The 14,224-nt window shown below is 41.3% G+C and overlaps 1 protein-coding gene across 1 annotated transcript; it reads left to right on the top strand.

The window, feature by feature from the left end:
- Positions 1–9,759: 9,759 nt before the first annotated feature.
- Positions 9,760–11,559, top strand: LOC108298866 (perilipin-2-like). The gene has a single exon (XM_037735904.1). The coding sequence runs from the start codon at positions 9,802–9,804 to the stop codon at positions 11,263–11,265; it is 1,464 nt and encodes a 487-aa protein (XP_037591832.1). The 5' UTR covers positions 9,760–9,801; the 3' UTR covers positions 11,266–11,559.
- The last annotated feature ends 2,665 nt before the right edge of the window (positions 11,560–14,224 follow it).

Genomic DNA, 14,224 nt, shown 5'->3' with positions numbered 1-14,224 from the left:
CAGAAAAAGCAGTATAAGAATGAAGTTTATTGCAATAAATGCCTATATTAGGAAAAAAGAAATAGATCAAATAATGGAATTTCACACCTCAAAAAAAGAGAAAAGGAAAAACAAACCAAGTGCAAAGCCAGTAAAAGCAAGAATGTCATAGCAGAAATAAGATATAGACTAGAGAAACAATAGAAAAAAATCAGTGAAATAAGTCAGTTTTTCAAAAAGATAAATGAACAACCCCTAGAGAAACTAACAATAAAAGAGAGAAAACTCAAACAAATAACTCAGAAACAAAAGAGAACACATTAACACTGATACCAAGGAAATACAAATGACCATGAGACTACTATGAAAAATTATAAGCCAACAGGCCAGGCAGGGTGGACCATGCCTGCAATCCCAGCGCTTTGGGAGGCCACGGAGGGCGAATTGCCAGAGGTCTGGAGTTCGAGACCAGTCTGGCCAACATCGTGAAACCTCATCTCTGCTAAAATTACAAAAAAACTAGCTACGCGTGCTTGTGTGGCTGTAATCTCAGCTACTTGGGAGGCTAAGGCAGAGGAATTGCTTGAACCAGGGAAGTGGAGGGTGTAGTAAGACAAGATCTCACCACTGCACTCCAGCCTGGGCAACAGAGCGAGACTCCATCTCAGAAAAAAAGAGAAAGAAAGAAAGACAAAAAGAAAAATTATAACCTAACAAAATTTGATAACCTAAAGAAAAAATTGGAAAATGCTTATAACTACACAATCTACAAACATTACATCAAGAAAAAACAGCAAATCTGAAAAGACTAATAGAAAAGGAGATTTCATCAGTAACAAAAAAATGCTATCAAAGAAAAGTCAGTACTAGGTGACTTTACTAGGGAAGGCTACAAAACCCTTAAAACGGAAATAATGGGCCAGGCGTAGGGACTTATGCCTGTAATCCCAGCAGTTTAGGAGGCTGAGAGGGGCAGATCACTTGAGCTCAGGAGCTTGGGACCAGCCTGGGCAACATAATGAGACCCCATCTCTACTAAAAGTACCCAAAAAATAGCCAGGAATGGTGGTGCATGCCTGTGGTCACAGCTGAGGTCCCACCCAGAAGCTGAGGTGGGAGAATCACTTGAGCCTGGGTGGTGGTTGCAATGAGCTGAGATACCACCACTTCACTCTAGCCTGGGTAACAGAGTCAGATCTTGTCTTAAATAAATAAATAAATAAATAGGAAATGCTACAAAAATACTTCCCAAACTCTTCCAAAGAATTTTCTTTTCGAGACAGTCTCACTATGTCTTCAAGGCTGGAGTGCAGTGGCATGTTTCAGCTCACTGCAACATTCACCTCCTAGGTTAAAAAGGAATCAAGTGATTCTCCAGCCTTAACCTCCCAAGTAGCTGGGATTACAGGCATGCACCACCACACCCAGCTAAATTTCACTTGGCCATGTGGTGCTTAATGTGCTGTCTAATTCAGTTTGCTAATATATGTACACATATATATGTATATATAATATATTGTATATATATTATATATACATATATATAAATATATATAACAGAGACACCAGGAACATGAAAAATATTTCAAATATTCAATTCAGTGAAAAAAGCAGAATATAAGTGGTTATATTCATTAATTGCAACAAGATAGAAATATGCATGTACAGGAACTGAGATGCAACTGAAAATAGTTGCACATTGTAGTTGTAATAGGAGTGGATGTGGTTTTTCCCTTCCTTTTAAATTTGTTTTTAGTTTTAAAAAATTATCATTAACTTTGTGAGGCCGAGGCGGGTGGATCACGAGGTCAAGAGATCAAGACCATCCTGGTCAACATGGTGAAACCCCGTCTCTACTAAAAATACAAAAAATTAGCTGGGCATGGTGGCGCGTGCCTGTAATCCCAGCTACTCAGGAGGCTGAGGCAGGAGAATTGCCTGAACCTAGGAGGCGGAGGTTGCGGTGAGCCGAGATCGCGCCATTGCGCTCCAGCCTGGGTAACAAGAGCGAAACTCCGTATAAAAAAAAAAAATTATCATTAAGAAAATTATGGGCTAAAACAATGGACTGAGTGGGGTGGCTCACCACTGTAACCTCAGCACTTTGGGAGGCTGGGATGGGAGGATCACTTGAGGCCAAGAGTTTGAAACCAGCCTTGGCAATATATAGAGAGATTCACATCTCTATAGAAAAGCCAGTTTGTAAAAATTAGCAGCTGGTACAGCGGTCCATGCTTGTAATCCCAGCACTTTGGGAGACTGAGGCAGTTGGATCACTTGAGGAGAGAAGGTCAAGACCAGCCTGGCCAAGATGGTGAAACCTCGTTTCTACTAAAAGTACAAAAAATTAGCTGGGCATGGTGGCAAGTGCCTGTAATTCTGTCTACTTGGGAGGCTGAGGCAGGAGAATTGTTTGAACTCAGGAGTTGGGGTTTGCAGTGAGCTGACACTGCACCATTGCACTGCAGCCTAGGCAACAAGAGTGAAACTCCAGGCTAGGCACAGGGATTCATGCCTGTAATCCCAGCACTTTGGGAGACTGAGGTGGGTGGATTACCTGATATTGGGAGTTCGAAGCTAGCCTGACCAACATGGAGAAACCCCATCTCTACTAAAAATACAAAATTAGCTGGGTATGGTGGCACATGCCTGTAACTCCAGATACTCAGGAGGCTGAGGCAGGAGAATTGCTTGAACCCAGGAGGTAGAAATTGTTGTGACCTGAGATAGTGCATTGCTCTTTAGCCTGGGCAATAAGACTGAAACTCGGTGTCAAAAAACAAACAAAAAGAAAGAAAAGAAAAAGTATGAAACTCCATCTTTAAATAAATAAATAAATAAAATAGAAATAAAATAAAAATTAGCCATATGTGATGGCAAGTGTCTGTTGCCCCAGCAACTTGGTAGGCTGAGGAGAGAAGAGAATTCCTTGAGCCTGGAAGTTCGAGGCTGCTATGAACTATAATCATGCCACTTCACTCCACCTTTGTCCACACAGTGAGGCCCTTACTCAAAAATAAATTGGCCAGGCACAGTTGCTCATGCTTGTAATCACAGCACTTTGGGTTGCTGAAGCAGGCAGATCACTTGGGCTCAGGAGTTTGAAACCAGCCTGGGCAACATAGGGAGACCCTGTCTCTACAAGAAATAGAAAAATTAGCCCAGGTTGGTGGCAGAAGCCTGTAGTCCCAGCTACTCAGGAGGCTGAGGCAGGAGGATCTCTAGAGTCTGGCAGGTCAAGGCTGCAGTGGGCTATGATGGTGCCACAGCACTTCAGCCTGGGTAACAGAAACTTTGTCTCAGGAGAGGGGCCACCTTTACAAATTTATGACCTGCTTTTAGACAAGCATGGGGAGGGCAGATAGTTTTCTTTGTATTTGTTTATTCTCAATTGTCTTTAGCTCAAAATAGTTAATATGCCAAAATGGCATATTTTGGTGTGACATATTGTGCTACCCTTCGAGCTGTACATTTTTTTTAAAGAATTCATCATTTCTTCTCACAAAATAAGGTATTTTCCTCCTTCTTATTATAATGTATCCCTTTGAGCATTATCTGTAACTTTTATGAAGCTGTTAACCACAGAGTTTCCAAACCTCAGCACTATTGACATTTTGGATCAGATAATTTTTGTTGTTTGTGTCTTAAGCACTGTATGTTTAGAAGCATCTCTGGTCTCTACTTGCTAGGTGCCAATAACATCGCTTTACAAAAGTTGCAGCAACCAAAAATGTCTCCACATATTGTCAGATGTTCCCTGGGGCTGGCGGCGAAATTGCCCCTGATTGAGAACCACTGCACTGAAGATCAGTGGCATAAAATGAGAGCATGTAGCTGGCTGGCTATGCCCCTATTTCACCGCAAGAGGTCTCCCTAGACCATATTATGGTTCATATCTGGCACACACAGGGCTATGGGCACCACCAAAGAGATCGTTACGACTTGGTGGATGGTGACAATAGATTTACATCCTAAAGCAGTTGCAGTTGATCAATCTCCCGTACAGAAGAATTCTGAATAAATTAGGTAACTACTGTACTGCAAAGGAGGGGAGCATAACTCCTCACTCCTTAAGTGTAAGCTGTGCCTGGTGACTTCTGCCCAAAGAATACGACAAGGAGTGGGAGGAGTAACTACAGTGGAGGAGTCTGACAATCAGCCAGATAATCCAAGAGAACATCAACACTGATAACTCGTATTGATAGTATGTGCCCTCGATCTGATGCCATAAAAATGGACTTTACCTCTGTGTCTTCCTCCCTAACACACATGAACCAAGTCTAGTCATGAGAAAAACATCAGCCCATACCTAATAGGGGGATGGCTTACAATATGCCTGATGAGAACTTCTCAACACTGTGAAGACCATCGAAACTGGAGGGGCACGGTGGCTCATGCCTGTGATCCAGCACTTTATGAGGCCGAGGGGGACAGATCACTTGAGGTCAGGCATTTGATACCAGCCTGGCCAACATGGTGAAACCCAATTTCTACTAAAAATACAAAAATTAGCTGGGCGTGGTGGCAGGTGCTTGTAATACCATCTACTCAGGAGGCTGAGGCAGCAGAATCTCTTGAACCCAAGAGGTGGAGGTTGCATTGAACAAAGATCATGCCACTGCACTCCAGCCTGGGCAACAGAGTGAGACTCTGTCTCAAAAAATAATAATAATCATAACCAAAAATGTCAAAACCAAGGAATGCCTGAGAAACTATGAAAACCAAGAGAAGCCCAAGGAGACACAGCCACTAAATGTAATGTCATCTCTTGGCTGGGATACTGGAGTAGAAAAAAAAAAGAGAGCGAGAGATTGGGTAAAACCTAAGCAAATCTGCATAACTATAGCAAATATGCCACACTAATATAAAATATTAATAATAGGGAAACTATGTCTAGGGCAGGGTTATATGAGAACTCTGTATGCTGTTCAGTTTTTCTGTAAATCTAAAACTGCTCTAAAATTTGCCTACTAATTTTTATTTTTATTTTATTTTATTTTGAGACAGTCTTACTCTGTCACCCAGGCTAGAGTGAGTGGCACAATCTTGGTTCACTGCAACCACCACCTCCCAGGTTCAAGTGATTTTCCTGCCTCAGCTTTTGAGTAGTTGGGATTACAGGTACCTGCCACCGTGCCGGCTAATTTTTGTATTTTTAGTTGAGACAGGGTTTCACCATATTGGCCAGGCTGGTCTGGAACTCCTGACCTCAGGTGATCCTTCTGCCTCAACCTCCCAAAGTACTGGGATTACACGTGTGAGCCACCGCCCCCAGACTAAAATTGTCTATTAATTTTTAAAAAGCATCTGATCAAGTACTGCCTTGGCAAAATAAACAAAGAAGGCTTTAAAATGATGAATTTCCTAGAAAATTATTTTTTTTCTTTTTTTGAGTCAGGCCTCATTTCGTCACCCAGGCTGGAGTGCAGTGGTGTAATCGTAGTGCACTTTAGCCTCACATTCCTGGACATAATTAATTCTCCCACCTCAGCCTCCCAATTAGCTGGAACTATAGGTTTTTGCCACCATGATGACTAATTTTTTTTATTTTTATTGTTTGTAGTGATGGGGTCTTGCTATGTTGCCCAGTCTGGATTCAAGGGACCCTCCCATCTTGGCTGCCCAAAGTGTTAGGATTGCAAATGTGAACCACCATGCCCAGGCTTAGAATCTGATTGCTGATCTAAAGGGAATCATTTGGTGACTGTCATGGGAAATGCCACCTTCACAAACCAATCCATCTTCTCATTTTATGCAGCAGTATCAGTAAAGAAATGCAAATATTGACACCAAAGAAAAAACTTTGAATAGAATAAAGGAGTCCAGCTACTTTAAATAATTCTTTTGTTTGTTTGTTTTATTTTGTTTTTGTTTGTTTTTCAGATGGAGTCTTGCTCCGGAGTGCAATGGTGCAATCTCAGCTCACCGCAACCTCTGCTTCCCATGTTCAAGTGATTCTCCTGCCTCAGCCTCCTGAGTAGCTGGAATTATGAGCCCACACCATCATGCCCAGCTAATTTTTGTATTTTTAGTAGGGATGGGCTTTCACCACGTTGGCTAGGCTGGTTTTGAACTCCTGACCTTAAGTGATCCACCTGTCTTGGCCTTCCAAAGTGCTGGAATTGCAGGCCTGAGCCACCACACCTGGCTTACTTTAGATAATTCTTTCTATTCTAACAGGTATGTAAATGTGGCATGATCATATGAGATGAATAACAACTATTGTATGTCATTGCTATCCCTCTGAAGTGGATACTCTATCCCAGTACCATATCCAGATGAGTAAAGTTGAGTCCCAAAGAGATTATGTATCTGCCCAAGATCACAGAACTAGCAAGTAACCAAACTAAAATTCAAACCCAGGTCTTTTCCTTTTTCTTTTTTTTCTTTCTTTCTTTCTTTTTTTTTTTTTTTTTTTTTTTTTTTTTTTTTTTTTTTTTTTGAGACAGAGTCTTGCTTTGCTGCCCAGGCTAGAGCACGGTGGTGAGATCTCGACTCACTGCAACCTCTACCTATCGGATTCAAGCGATTCTCCTGTCTCAGTCTCCTGAGCAGCTGGGATTACAGGTGCCTGCCCCCATGCCCAGCTAATTTCTGTATTTTTAGCAGGGACAGGATTTCACCAACACTAGCCAGGCTGGTCTCAAACTCCTAGCCTCGGGTGATCCACTTGCCTCAGCCTCCCAAAGTGCTGGGATTACACGGGTGAGGCACTGCACCCGAGAAGAGCGAATATTTTTAAATGAGACATTAAGACCTGGGTTTTGGGCTGGGCACGGTGGCTCATGCCTGTAATCCCAGCACTTTGGGACGCAGAGGCAGGTGGCTTACGACGTCAGGAGTTTCAGACCAACCTGACCAACATCGTGAAACCCGTCTCTACTAAAAACACAAAAATTATCCAGGCATGGTGGCAGGTGCTTGTGATCTCAGCTACTTGGGAGGCTGAGACAGGAGAATCGTTTGAACCCGGGAGGTGGAGGGTGCAGTGAGTCAAGATGGAGCCATTGCACTCCAGCCTGGGTGACAGGGTAAGACTTTGTCTCAAAAATATATATAAGAACTCAAACATTGCAATAGTATGAAAACAACCTCATTCTGAAAATGGGCAAAGAGCCCAAACTTTTTTTTTTTTTTTGATGGAGTCCACCTCTCAGGTACAAGTGATTCTCCTGCCTCAGCCTCCCAATTAGTTGGGACTATCAGCATTATAAGCATGTGCTGCCACATCCAGCTACATTTGTATTTTTAATACAGACGGGGTTTCACCATGTTGGTCAGGCTCATCTCAAATTCCTGACCTCAAACGATCAGGCCACCTTGGCCTCCCAAAGTTCTGGGATTACAGGAGTGAGTCACTGTGCCTGGCCAAACCTGAACATTTTTTAAAAGAAGATATAAAAGGCAAATGGTAGTATAAAAAAAATACTCAACATCATTCATCATCAGAGAAATGTCACAGCCACAATTAGATAGAACCTCATATCTGTTACAACAGCTATTACCAAAAAAAGAAAGATAGGTATTTACAAGAAGGATTTTATAAAATGTTGATAAAAATGTAAATCAGGGCAGATATTATACAAAACAATCTGGGAATTCATTAAACAATTAAAAATAGAATAACCATATGGTTCAGCAACTCCACTAATAGTTACATATTCAAAAACATAAATCAACATATCAAAGAGATATCTACACTCTCAAGTTCATTGCAGTATTAATTGACCATAATCAAGATATGTAATCAGCACTAAGAGATCACATAGTTGAGACATGGAAAAGAAACTAATCTCTAGAAAGTAAAATTTTAAAAAGCAGACGTACAGGAATAAGGTTCACAACTAAGGGAAGCGGGTGCGGGAGAAAGAGAAAATTTAAATGGCTGCTCTGGTTTCCAGTCACTTTCTAGTTTCGGTTTAAGTCTTCATGAGATCCAGCTATGTCTCTTGTTCTTGGGTGTCATGACATATTCTTGTATACATCCAAACTTTCCCTTTATACCTAAGCTAATGAAAAACAACAACAAAAAAATTTTTTTTGCTTTTTTTTGAGATACAGTTTCACTCTGTCACCCAAGCTGAAGTGCAATGGCACGATCTCAGCTCACTGCAACCTCTGCCTCATGGATTCAAGCAATTCTGCAGTCTCAACCTCCAAAGTTTCTGGGATTACAGGTGTGCACCATCATGCCCTACTAATTTTTGTATTTTTAGTTGAGACGGGTTTCACCATGGTGGCCAAGCTAGCCTTGAACTCCTGACCTTAGGTGATCCGCCTGCCTTGGCCTCCCAAAGTGCTGGGATTACAGCTGTGAGTCACTGAGGACGGCCAAAATTTTTATTACTTATAATTCAACTTTCTTTGAGTGAGACATCTGGCCTATAGCACCTAATCACCATTTTGTTTTTATGAAAAAGGAAGTTTATGTTCCAATGTATCTAATAAAACTAAATATTCTTAAACTAAAGCCACCTACACTTGAGAGAAGGAAATTACGGCTTCAAAAGTGTGTTTTCACCAAAAACGTATCTGTGGCAAATAATTAAAATTATATTAATAGCCTTCGTTTCCATTTTATTAGAAATGGCATGGAATAAAATAAATAAATACTTTATATAATTTACCACCTTAAAATTTTCTCATTAATCAAGGCAAGCATTAGTGAACATTTGCTTATTTATAAAAGTGAAGACAATTTTCTAGTGTATTAACAGCATCAGACAGTATAAGACTCTTCTCAGAAGTAAATAGCTAGGGTTTGTCACAAATTAAAGTTTGTGCATAAAATTTTAAATTATAAATAAAATAAATATATTTTTATGAAATTATCTGAAGGGTTATTTAAATGGAAAATTTTCCAACTGCTCTAGATTAAAAAAAACTACAGACCATATTTTTGTAAAGGCTGTATTCAAATTCACGTGGTAAAAAGCTACTTTTTGAAAAATAGCAAGTATCCTCCAAAATAACAACAAAGGTCTTGAGGTTAAAACCCCCAAATTAACAGGGCACCTAAAAATTAATACAAATTATATCAGACTGTCAGTACTGGCATTTTGGGAGAGATGGAGTTTCGCTATATTGCCCTGGCTGGTCTCGAACTCCTGACCTCTGGTGATTCGCCCGCCTCGGCCTCCCAAAGTGCTCAGATTACAGGTGTGAGCCACTGCGCCCAGCCTCCACAAAACTTTTAAAAGTTACTAGTTCGCTATAAATAACACCGTAGAGGCCATTGTGCAGCGCCACACGATCTCGGTTCACTGCAGCCTAGTCCTCCCAGGCTCAAGCGATTCTCCCATCTTAGCCCCGCAAGTAGCTGGGGCCACGTGTGCGCTCCACGACGCTGGGCTATTTTTAATTTTTTTTAATTTAAAAAATATGTATATCTTAGCAAGGTTGGTCCCGAACTTTTGGGCCGTACAGATTCTCTCCCCTCAGCCTCCCAAAGTGTTGCGATTACAGGCGTGGGCCATCCAGCCCGGCCACTGTTTTCACTTTTTAAAAAGAGTTCTACTCTTGAGGGCTAACGTCATTCAACAAGTTAATGTGAATTTGTTTTCGTTTCCCATTTGCCCCGGGCCTCTCAAGACCCCGACCCCAGGCAGGGCTACCCCTAACTCCCAGCCTCCCCAGGCAGGACCGCCCGCCCCGCTCCCGACAGGCTCCTCTCCCCGCGGCAAGGCCCCTCACCCGGGCAGCACACCCTCTCACTGGGACCCGGCCCCCACCCCTCTAGGAGGGCCAGCGTTGGGGGAGGGCGCCGGGACGTGCCCGAGGGCGACACTCCGGGTTGGCACCCGGCGCGCTGCCGAGGGTCACATGCTGCTGAGGCGCGGGGAGGGGCGGCGAGGCAGGGTTTATAGCCCGGGCGCTCTCGGGCCCCACGTTTTGCCACGGTCGTGGCTGCCGGAGTCTCCTTCAGGACACGCCTGCTTTTTGCCCTTCGCTGCTGTCAGACAATTTCTCCCTCCAGAAAGAAAAATGGCATCCGTTGCACTTGATCCACAACCGAGTGCAGTGACTCAGGTGGTCAACTTGCCCTTGGTGAGCTCCACATATGACCTAATGTCCTCAGCCTATGTCAATACAAAGAACCAGTATCGTCCCTACTCGAAGCCTGTGTGTGAGATGGCAGAGAAAGGCGTGAAGACCATCACCTCCGTGGCCCTGACCAGTGCTCTGCCCATCATCCAGAAGCTAGAGCCACAAATTGCAATTGCCAATACCCATGCCTGCAAGGAGCTAGACAGGATGGAGGAAAGACTGCCTATTCTGAATCAGCCATCAACTCAGATTGTTGTCAATGCCAAAGGTGCTGTGACTGGGGCAAAAGATGCCGTGACGACTACTGTGACTGGGTCCAAGGATTCCGTGGCCAGCACGATCACAGGGGTGATGGACAAGACCAAAGGGGCAGTGACTGGCAGTGTGGAGAAGACCAAGTCTGTGGTCAGGGGCAGCATTAACACAGTTTTGGGGAGTCGGATGATGCAGCTAGTGAGCAATGGCATAGAAAATGCACTCACCAAATCAGAGCAGTACCTCCCTCTAACTGAAGAGCTAGAAAAAGAAGCAAAAAAAATTGAAGGATTTGATATGATTAAGAAGGCAAGTTATTATGTTAGACTGGGATCCCTGTCTACGAAGCTTCGCTCCTGCGCCTACCAGCAGGCTCTCAGCAGAGTTAAAGAAGCTAAGCAAAAAAGCCAAGAGACCATTTCTCAGCTCCATTCTACTGTTCAGCTGATTGAATTTGCCAGGAAGAATGTGCATAATGCCAATCAGAAAATTCAGGATGCTCAGGATAAACTCTACCTCTCATGGGTGGAGTGGAAAAGGAGCACTGTGTATGATGATACTGATGAGTTCCACTGTGCTGAGCACATGGAGTCACCTACTCTTGCTATTGCCTGCAAACTGACTCAGCAGCTCCAGACCACGTGCCACACCCTCCAGTCCAACATCCAAGGCCTACCACAGAACATCCAAGATCAGGCCAAGCACATAGAGGTGATGGCCGGCGACATCTACTCAGTGTTCCACAACGCTGCCTCCTTTAAGGAAGTGTCTGACAGCCTCCTCACTTCTAGCAAAGGGCAGCTGCAGAAAATGAAGGAATCTTTAGATGATGTGATGGATTATTTTGTTAACAACACGCCCCTCAACTGGCTGGTAGGTCCCTTTCATCCTCAGATGACTGAGTCTCAGAATGCTCAGGACCAAGGTGCGGAGATGGACAAGAGCAGCCAAGAGGCCCAGCAATCTGAGCACAAAATCCATTAAACCTGCCCCTGTCACCAGTGCATGATGTGGCCAGCCAGATGACACCTTTTGTTATGTTGAAATTAACCTGCTAGACAGCACTAAATTGGGAAGCAAGTAGCTAGTAAAAAGGCCATCAATTATAGTTGTTTCCAGCTGAATTAAGAGCTTTAACGTTTCTGGCATCAGCAGATGATTTCCGTTTACCTGGTAAGAAAAGAAAGATAGGCTTGTCTAAGCCTAGCCAGAACTCACAAAAAATTCAAGTGCACTTATGTTCTCATTCTGTGGCCAGTGTGTTGCCTCTGTTACATTTTGCAACACAAAATGGAAATTTCCATATCATAAGATGTAAAAACTGAGGCACAATATTTAAAATCAGAGTGTATAGAGAGTATATAAAAACAATACTGGAATTTTTCAACTCTCATATAAGCAAATTCTTATCCCCACCATTTTCCAGCATATCATATCATATTTCTTGACATCTTTTGACAATAAAATTCAGGGAAACCTCTAACATATGAGAAAATTTTCAAAATTGTCTAAAATAAAGCAAAGAGTCATTCAAAAATGATTACCATTTATTTAAGACAGTTAAATTTTGAGTGTCTGCAAAGAACAATTGACGTAACTGGACACAGTGTCATACTTTTGCAGCACAAGTCCTTTGTTTTTTTTTTTTTTTTTTTTTTTTTTTGAGGTGGGGTCTAGCTCTGTCACCCAGGCTGGAGTGCAGTGGCACGATCTTGGCTCACTGTAACCTCCACCACCCAGGTTGAAGCAATTCTCCTGCCTCAGCCTCCTGAGTAGCTGGGATTACAGGTGCACACCACCATACCTAGCTAATTATATTTTTATTTTTGGTAGGGATGGGGTTTTACCATGTTGGCCAGGTTGGCCTTAAACTGTTGACCTTAGGTGACCTGCCCACCTCAGCCTCCCAGTGGGCTGGGATTACAGGTGGGAGAAACTCTGCCCAGCTCTATTCTTCAAGATAGAGAAATACACATGCTCTCAAACTTTTCTCATTTCACTTCCAGAACACTGCACTACTGATTTTTGTCTGGTTTCCCCATGAAATCCTTCTTAATATCTTTTGTAAAACTTTGATAATATTTTTTCAACTTTTTCTTTATCCTTTCATATAAACACAAAAAATAAAACACAATAATGGTTTTTTTTCTTGGATAGACATTTCAGCATATATGCATACTGAATACACATATTTCAGGATGAAAATGAGATCTTGCAGTATGTTGTTTCTACTAACTATCTCTATCTTCATCAAAAGATGATAAAAACACCTAACATTCAAGATGGTTCAGGATGGAAGAAGTATAATTATTTTCACACCCAAATTGTTGTACCTTGTGTTTTTAGGGGACTCCTAAATTATTCATTTGGTTGTGCTAGCAGTACTTTTACTCACCTAACTGGCTGGTTCTCTGGGCCCACATCTGTAAAGCCCATTTTCTGCAGTTTTTGGTACCTATAACATTCATACTGCTGAGTGTGAGTTTTTTCTTTTAGATTTTCCATATTGATACAAAGAAGCATATCTCGGAGCTTAGTGGAGGCACAGTGATTTTCATTTTCCACTAGTAAAAAAAAAAAAAAGAATCGACAACATTCATTATCAATCCCTCACAATCAGTGAGTGTTTATGAATGAATACATGAATAAAAAACACATTTAAAAAACACAATTTGATTAATAGCTATACCTCTTTTAACCATGTAAATGTGGTTATATTACACATACCAACTGTAGACAGAGATTATGGGTTAGGAAATTTGCTTTAAACTTACTACCTGAAGAATAAGCAGAATATAGTGAAATATTTTATATGTTATAGGTTTTTTATTAACAATTGTGTTAGTATGTTGCAAACTACCCTCTGGGTATTTTGGAGTGCTAACAGAATATATAATATAATATCACTGGTGTAAATAATTTTATCAAGGTAAATTCTGCTAGCAAAAATGCCTTAAAATTGAAAATAATTTAGTTATAAAATTCCATTTATATATCATGTTTAGGAGGTAGCATTAGTCAGTATTCAAAATCTATCAATAAATTCACATAGCTGTTTTAATGATACATACAGACTGAAAGTGAAGACATGGAAAGATATTCCATGCAATTAGAAACTAAAAGAGACAACACAGATAGCTATACTCCTATCACAGAGTATAGACTTTTAGTCAAAACTCTACAGTGATATAAAGAAGGCCATCATATCATGATGAAGAGGTTAGTTTGTTTTAAAACAAAAAACAATTGTAAATATATATGCACCCAATATCAGAGCTTCTGAATATATAAGGCAAATAATAGTAGACCTGAGGGGGAGACATACTGTAGTATAGTAATAGTAAAGGATTTACATACCCTACTTTCAGAAATGGATAGATTATCCAGACTTAAAATCAGTAAGGAAATGTCAGATTTAAACTACACTTTAGGCCAAATAGACCTAATGGACATATGTGGAATATTTCATCCAACAGCAATATAATACACATCTTTCTCAAATGAACACAAGACATTCTTCAGGGTAGATTATATGTTAGGCCACAAAATAAGTCTTGATATATTTTCAAAGATTGAAATAAAAATGTGAGTACAGATCTCTTTTGAGAGATCAATTTCACTCCACTAGGGTACATACCCAGAAGTGATACTGCTGGATCACATGGTAATACTATTTTTAGTTTTTAGAAAGCTTCATATTATTTCCCAGAATGGCTGTACCAACTTAAATTCCCACCAATGATGTTTAAGAATTCCCTTTTCTCTTGGGAATGTATATACACTGCTGGTGGGAATATAAGTTACTTCAGCCATTGTGAAAAGTAGTTTGACCATTTCTTTTGGGGAAAGGATAAGCTCTTCAATAAATGGTTTTGGGAAAACTGGATATCCATATGCAGAAGAAAGAAACTAGACTTTTGTCTCTCACCACAAACTCAACTCA

Source organism: Cebus imitator, unplaced genomic scaffold (assembly GCF_001604975.1).
Source record: "Cebus imitator isolate Cc_AM_T3 unplaced genomic scaffold, Cebus_imitator-1.0 Scaffold1155, whole genome shotgun sequence".
NCBI classification, from domain to species: domain Eukaryota; kingdom Metazoa; phylum Chordata; class Mammalia; order Primates; family Cebidae; genus Cebus; species Cebus imitator.
The sequence above is the reverse complement of the archived record's forward strand: the minus strand, read 5'-3'. Positions and strand labels throughout refer to the sequence as shown.

What these genes read in the sequence shown, in the direction of transcription:
- LOC108298866 (XM_037735904.1), top strand. Translation starts at nt 9,802, where the DNA reads ATGCTGCTGAGGCGCGGGGAGGGGCGGCGAGGCAGGGTTTATAGCCCG.